Source organism: Notolepis coatsorum, assembly GCF_963971535.1.
Source record: "Notolepis coatsorum genome assembly, contig: SUPER_7_unloc_2, whole genome shotgun sequence".
In the NCBI taxonomy this organism is placed as follows: domain Eukaryota; kingdom Metazoa; phylum Chordata; class Actinopteri; order Aulopiformes; family Paralepididae; genus Notolepis; species Notolepis coatsorum.
This window is the reverse complement of record NW_028174879.1, coordinates 1,220,468-1,228,171: the sequence shown is the minus strand read 5'-3', so window position 1 is coordinate 1,228,171 and position 7,704 is coordinate 1,220,468. Positions and strand designations below refer to the sequence as shown.

The 7,704-nt window shown below is 45.2% G+C and overlaps 1 protein-coding gene across 1 annotated transcript; it reads left to right on the top strand.

Annotated features, from left to right (window-relative positions):
- The first annotated feature begins 292 nt into the window (after positions 1-292).
- tmem187 (transmembrane protein 187) lies at positions 293-4,784 on the top strand. The gene is made up of 2 exons (XM_084338310.1): positions 293-849; positions 3,435-4,784. The coding sequence occupies exons 1-2, from the start codon at positions 448-450 to the stop codon at positions 3,840-3,842; spliced, it is 810 nt and encodes a 269-aa protein (XP_084194436.1). The 5' UTR covers positions 293-447; the 3' UTR covers positions 3,843-4,784.
- The last annotated feature ends 2,920 nt before the right edge of the window (positions 4,785-7,704 follow it).

The following is a 7,704-nucleotide window of genomic DNA, read 5'->3' as shown; positions in this document are numbered from 1 at the left end:
AGAAAGTCGAGAGAGAGAGAGAGAGAGAGAGAGAGAGAGAGAGAGAGAGAGAGATAGAAAGAGAGAAAGTCGAGAGAAAGAGAGAAAGTCGAGAGAAAGAGAGACAGAGAGAGAGACAGAGAGAGAGAGAAAGTCGAGAGGAAGAGGATCAACAGTTCAGCAGCCAATCAACACTCTCCATTCACCGACGTGCGTCACGTGATTGCCGCGCCGGAACAACAACAAAGTAAAGTCTGAAGTCTGAAGTCTCTCTCAGGTCGCTGGTTCCAAACCCTCCCGAGTCCCAGAGAGAGAGACTCCTGCAGAACAAACACGCTGCTGTCACCTCTGCGCCTGCGCCGCGTCACGACTTGGTACAACAGTTGTTGTTGTAACGTCGTCCAACTCTGCGCGTGAAGGAGCGCGTGTAATAATAACGCGTCTTCAGCCAAAGAAGAAAGCGCCGCCATGCTGCGCGCGCTGCTCCACGTGTCGCTGCCGGCTCTGCTGCTGTGCGTCGCCGCGGCCCACAGCGGCGTGTTCGGCGGCGTGGCCGTGGACCTGACGCACGAGCATTACGCGGAGCCGCCGGTGGCGCGTCTGCCCGGGTTCCTGGGCACCATGCCGTGCAACTCTCTGGTCAACCTGGGCTACGTGCTGCTGGGTCTGTACTGGCTGCTGCCGCCGAGGAGAGGAGGAGGAGGAGGAGGAGGAGGAGAGGAGGAGGAGGAGAGGAGGACCGCGTACCTGAGGGAGGTGTTTGCCTTCATGGCGCTGTTTTACGCGCCCGTGCAGTGGACGCGCCTCGCCACTCTGCGGCGCGCTCCCGCGGTCCTGGACCAGTGGGTCACCCTGCCCATCTTCGCCTGGGTTAGTTCATCCTATCATTTATAGATTAGTCTGGGTCAGTTCATCATATCAGTTATAGATTAGTCTGGGTCAGGTCGCCTATATATTAATGCCAGCCCAAGAGTGGCTTCCGCGTTTCTCTGATTGGCCGCGACGCCCCACGTGACAACGCCTAGCACCGCCCCGCGGCAGAGCGGCAGCGGCGCATAGGTTGCCGCGGCATTATGCATTCGTAATCCCCGCTGTTTTAACATCGACGGTTAGCTCAACTCGTTCCTCAGCTTGCTGTGGAGCCTGCGGTCAGTTGGTGACAAGTTCAAATCACTTCAATTTTTTTTTTTTTTTTTTTTTTTTACGTTTAATTAATTTATCATCTCTCTATATAAACGTAACTAGCGTCTGTCTTTCTTTCGCCGGTTAAGTTTAGGCATTCTTTCGCCGGTTAAGTTTAGGCATTCTTTCGGAGTTGGTTAAGGTTAGAGGCATAGGCGGCGCGTATATAAGGCCAGGGGGGGCTATGCCTACCCAGAATATTATGCTCGGAATCTTGAAATGTATATAATATGTGCGCAGGCTGCTGGCTATTGTGTGTGTCTTGTGCTGCAGCCGGCTGGCCGAGGTGTCAACGACGAAGGTGTCAATCGGTGGCAGCGTTTAACATTCCAGGTACAGGCAGTAACCAATCACGCATAGGCTCAGGTTAAATAATGTGGCCAATCACATCAGACATTCACATGATCATCCTGATCCCGCAGGCAGAGTAAAGCAAACATCTGTGTTCTGAATTTCAGCCCGCCGATCGCTTTGTAGAGAAGCGAGGAGAGGCATAACTAGCGATCACCTGAGGCTGTATGTTGTTTTATCTTGGCAAACAAGGGCTTGCTCTAAGAGGACATGATGAGAGTCCGAGTTCATCAAATCGTGGGAAACTTTTTTGTTGTGAACGGTCTTTCTCACCAAGACGAAACGTCGCATTTATCTGCATTAAGGTAAGACAATGGTTCATATATTATTGGATGCCTTCATTTGAACACTTAATTTGCACTATATATAAATGAGTGGGGCTCGCTGTAGTATAGCCTAGTAGTGTGTGTGTGTATATGAAATCAGAACCTGGACAGTTTGCGTGCAACCAAAAATAAAAGGTCAAATTTTTCGCGCTACACGCAATGGCCGTTCCATTTAACGGCCTACCTGGACCTGAAGCCCACCCGCCGCCTATGGTTAGAGGTTAGTCGCAGAGCATGGCAATAGAATGCCTGTCTTTCTTTCGCCGGAGCAGCAGCCTATTTCCGCTCTGCTGCGCGCTGTGGTCACATGGGCGTCGTGGCCAATCAGAGAAACGCGAAGCACTCTTGGGCTGGCATTAATATAGACGCGGTCAGGTCATCATATATCAGTTATAGATTAGTCTGGGTCAGGTCATCATATATCAGTTATAGATTAGTCTGGGTCAGGTCATCATATATCAGTTATAGATTAGTCTGCGTCATTTTATATTATAGCCTATATGTCATGTTAGCATCATAATACATGAAGCTTTCAACTGTAAACATTCATGAGCCCGGTGTGATCCGTTGCTATGGGAGATTAACTATGGCACTTTGAGCTGCCTGCCATTCTTGTATGAAAGGTGCTATACAAATAAAGTTTATTATATTATGGCTAACTGGGCGGGTGATAAATACATTGTCACAGTAATTAATTGGTAATTAACTAAATAGTCGAAAATGTGTTTAATACCTGATGTCCTTTACAATGACTGACGACTGACGGGCCAATCAGCGTAAAGATAGATGATGTCATCTCTTCAGGGAAGCTGATTGGATATCTGGAAGGGTTTTGATTGTGTTGATCAAAGGGCTTTAGTCATCCTCACAACAACAACAACAACAACAGCAACAACAGTTGTAACATGTTGGGTAATGTTACATTTATTTAATTTATTGATTTAACCTTTATTTTAACCAGGAAAAAGTCTCATCGAGATTAAAAATCTCTTTTACAAGAGCGTCCTCCTGGCCAAGACGGGCAGCAGCACTGTTACAATTTCACAATTATAGACGAAAACAAACAAAAAACAAAAAACATATATTAAAAAAAAAAAAAAAAAAAACAAGGACAATTCACAGAACCATTTATAGTCGGTCAAAACATCTGCAGCCAGATGCGCTGGATTCCATATCGTGTGGAAGGGTTTTAAAAGCAACCAGTGAGACCAGCTCATCATGCATCACCACCTGCCCATCGTCCTGCTGACTGTAATAATAATAATAATAATAATAATAATAATAATAATATAATAAACTTTATTTGTAGAGCACCTTTCATACAGAAACTGCAGCTCAAAGTGCTTCACAACAGACAAAAATGAGCACATAAAGTGCAGACATATAAAATCACAGTTTTCCACATTAGGATCTAACATCCCAACAGGCCACCTAGTCTATGGTTTGATTCAGTTTTAAACAGACAATAATAAAAAGAGTGAGATAGAATAGACACAGTAAAATAGTGCAGTGCAATAAAATAGTAGAATATAGAATAGATAAAAAAAAAAAATCTTTTTTCTTTAAACGCTGTAACGCTGTCTCACCCTCCCTCAGGTGTCGGTGTGGTGTGACTCCCTCCAGCAGGGGGCAGCGTGGAGCCCGTGGCGCGCGGCGGTGGGGCAGCTGTGTTCCGTGCTCAGCTACGGCCTGGCGCTGGTCCACCCGCTGGGCTTCGAGGCGGCGCTGGCCGGCCACGTGGCGCTGGCGGTGTGCGGGGCGCTGCGGGTACAGTGCGCCCGGGGGGACGCGCGCTCGCGGCGCTACCTGGGTCTGGCCGTGGCGTCCTGCGCCGGGTTCGTGGTTCTGAAACTGTTGGACCACCACATGGCCCGGTACCGGCTGTTCCAGAGACTCACCGGACACTTCTGGTCCAAAGTCTGCGACGTCGCGCAGTTTCACTACAGCTTCTGCTTCCTGACCAGCCTGGCAGCAGGACCCTCGGACATGGGCAAGAAGAAGTAGAGAGAGAGAGAGAGAGAGAGAGAGAGAGAGCTAGCAGGTAGAGAGAGATGGAGAATGAACAGAGAGAGAGAGCTAGCAGGTAGAGAGAGAGAGAGATGCAGCTAGCAGGTAGAGAGAGATAGAGATGCAGCCAGCAGGTAGAGAGAGATAGAGCTAGCAGGTAGAGAGAGATAGAGCTAGCAGGTAGAGAGAGAGAGAGAGAATGAACAGAGAGAGAGAGAGCTAGCAGGTAGAGAGAGATAGAGATGCAGCCAGCAGGTAGAGAGAGATAGAGCTAGCAGGTAGAGAGAGAGAGAGAGAGAGAATGAACAGAGAGAGAGAGAGCTAGCAGGTAGAGAGAGATAGAGATGCAGCCAGCAGGTAGAGAGAGAGAGAGAGAATGAACAGAGAGAGAGAGAGCTAGCAGGTAGAGAGAGAGAGAGCTAGCAGGTAGAGAGAGAGAGAGAGAGAGAGAGAGAGAATGAACAGAGAGAGAGAGAGCTAGCAGGTAGAGAGAGAGAGAGATGCAGCCAGCAGGTAGAGAGAGATAGAGCTAGCAGGTAGAGAGAGAGAGAGAGAGAGAGAATGAACAGAGAGAGAGAGAGCTAGCAGGTAGAGAGAGAGAGAGATGCAGCTAGCAGGTAGAGAGAGATAGAGCTAGCAGGTAGAGAGAGAGAGAGAGAGAATGAACAGAGAGAGAGAGAGCTAGCAGGTAGAGAGAGATAGAGATAGAGCTAGCAGGTAGAGAGAGATAGAGCTAGCAGGTAGAGAGAGAGAGAGAGAGAATGAACAGAGAGAGAGCTAGCAGGTAGAGAGAGATAGAGCTAGCAGGTAGAGAGAGAGAGAGAGAGAGAATGAACAGAGAGAGAGAGCTAGCAGGTAGAGAGAGAGAGAGCTAGCAGGTAGAGAGAGAGAGAGCTAGCAGGTAGAGAGAGAGAGAGCTAGCAGGTAGAGAGAGAGAGAGCTAGCAGGTAGAGAGAGATAGAGAATGAACAGAGAGAGAGAGAGAGAGAGAGAGAGAGAGAGAGAGAGAGAGAGGTGTAGCTAGCAGGTAGAGAGAGATAGAGAATGAACACAGAGAGAGAGAGAGAGAGAGAGAGAGAGGTGTAGCTAGCAGGTAGAGAGAGATAGAGAATGAACAGAGAGAGAGAGGTGTAGCTAGCAGGTAGAGAGAGATAGAGAATGAACAGAGAGAGAGAGAGAGAGGTGTAGCTAGCAGGTAGAGAGAGATAGAGAATGAACAGAGAGAGAGAGAGAGAGAGGTGTAGAAAGCAGGTAGAGATAAAGAGGATGAATCAAAAACAGTCTAATTAAAAGGAATGTGCTGATTTAACTGTGATGTTTCTGGACCAGTGGAGCAGGTGATTCTGTCTCCTTCACTTCTTTCTATTTATCTCTGTTTATTATTGGGACCAGAATCACAGCTAATAATGTACTGGGAGTCAATTAGCCTCAAACCTGTGTGGGCAGCAGACCTGAACCATCGCTGTGTGGGCAGCAGAGGGCAGCAGACCTGAACCATCACTGTGTGGGCAGCAGAGGGCAGCAGACCTGAACCATCACTGTGTGGGCAGCAGAGGGCAGCAGACCTGAACCATCGCTGTGTGGGCAGCAGAGGGCAGCAGACCTGAACCATCACTGTGTGGGCAGCAGAGGGCAGCAGACCTGAACCATCGCTGTGTGGGCAGCAGACCTGAACCATCAATGTGTGGGCAGCAGAGGGCAGCAGACCTGAACCATCACTGTGTGGGCAGCAGAGGGCAGCAGACCTGAACCATCACTGTGTGGGCAGCAGAGGGCAGCAGACCTGAACCATCACTGTGTGGGCAGCAGAGGGCAGCAGACCTGAACCATCACTGTGTGGGCAGCAGAGGGCAGCAGACCTGAACCATCGCTGTGTGGGCAGCAGACCTGAACCATCACTGTGTCATTTCAACATTGATTGATTGAAAACGTTAATTTAAAGATTGCAGAATGAGTACTCAATCCAAACAACTGCTAAGAGGATGAAGACCAGAAAAATACTTTCGTCTTGTTTTCATCAGGGTCCCCCATTTTCAATTCATCAGGACATTTATGACATACACGACATACAGATATACAGTACTGTTTAAGAAAAAGAGATCATAAAAAAAATATACATTCGAAGGGGAAGAAACTGTACATTGGAGGGGGTTGGGTGGGTGGGTGGGTGGGGAGGGATTTGGACATTTACCGGGGCCAGTTTCTATTTGCAGCCACCCGTAGGTGCTCTTTGAGAGCGGTTTTGAAGGAGTTTTAACATGGCCGCCCACATAAACATTAATGTTGTTGTTAGCCGTTTTAAGAGTACATTTGTAAGTATATTAGCTATGTCATGTCTTTGTGACTTGTAGTTCATGATTCAGAAGTATCTATAGGCCTATCCCTTGTCTGTTTGTAATATGAATAAATCATTTTAATTTGTGTGTGTTATAATCATCATTGTCATCATTTTATTAGAATTAGTGTATGTATATACTTGACCACAGTGTAATCTTATTTTTCTTTTTTTTTTTTACTTATAATTATACTATATTCTATTGTGCTCCTATATTTAATTTAGTTTATATCCCATTTTATTTTATTCCGCCTTTTCATTTTATTATCCGTCCGTTAATGTCGCACCGAAAACTACCAAATCAAATTCCTTGTCTGTGAAAACTACTTGGCAATAAAGACCTTTCTGATTCTGGTTCTGATTCTGGTTCTGATTCTCCAGCTGTAGCTAATTTATTTAGTATCCACTAGAGCTCAGTGTATTTTAAAAAGGTATCATCCTAACAATGTTTGTTCCACCACTTCAGCCATAACAAACATTGCTGTATATCTGCAGGGACGTGCACAGGACTTTAGAGGGGCAGGTGCTCAAAGGCTGAAAAGGGCACTGGGCCTGTGCTATTTTTGGGGGCCCTTTTTGGGCGGGGAGGGGCCTTTTTATGCTTTTTGGGGGGTTTTGGTGATCAAATATTGAATATTGAACTATAATAATCAGTGCAGGAGCTCACTTATCCTTGAAAGACACTTTTATCACTGACTTAAAAGGCCCATACATCTCCATAAATGTTCAGGGCGGAGGGAATAAGTGCTTACCCTACAGACCCCAAGTCTGTTAGGACAGCAGACTCGGTTGGCACTGCTCAAAACTTACCTTTTTAAAATAGCTTTTAAATGAATTATTATCTTTATTTCATTGTCTTATTTTTCATTATTTCTATAAATTTGACTTAAATATTTTATTATAATTTGTATCATTGTTTTATGTAGTTTTTTTTTTATCATTTTATTTGTTATTTTTTAATGTCAACATATTATTTAAATTATTCAAATGGAACTCAAACATGTTCCGTTGTGATGTCACCAGTGTTGGGCAAGTTACTTTTAAAAAGTAACTAGTTACAGTTACTAGTTACTTCTTCCAAAAAGTTACTAAATTACTTAACTCAGTTACAAATTATAAAAGTAACTAGTTACTTCAGAAAGTAGTGAGACTAGCCTCCAATCAAATGCCATGTATGTAGCTATTATAATTACTATGTTTATATAGTGGATCATACAAATACAAACACAATAGATGTTTTGGAACTTTTGATATGTATTGCCCCTCAACAGGCCACAACTGGGCAACATTAAATTATGCTTGTTAAGCACTATACCAAAAATAAATAACAAATATATACTGATTGATTGAACATTTTAATTACCAGATTGCAGAATGGGTACAATACAGTACAGCTCAATACACACAATTGTTAAGGGGATGCAGACCAGAGAGACTTTCGCCTTGTTTACATCAGGGTCCCCCATTTTCAATTCATGACATTTATGACATACACAACATACAGATATAAGAATCTAATCTAAT

What these genes read in the sequence shown, in the direction of transcription:
- tmem187 (XM_084338310.1), top strand. Translation starts at nt 448, where the DNA reads ATGCTGCGCGCGCTGCTCCACGTGTCGCTGCCGGCTCTGCTGCTGTGC. An exon ending in CCCTGCCCATCTTCGCCTGG is followed by an intron (nt 850 to 3,434) that starts GTTAGTTCATCC and finishes ACCCTCCCTCAG; the next exon opens with GTGTCGGTGTGGTGTGACTC.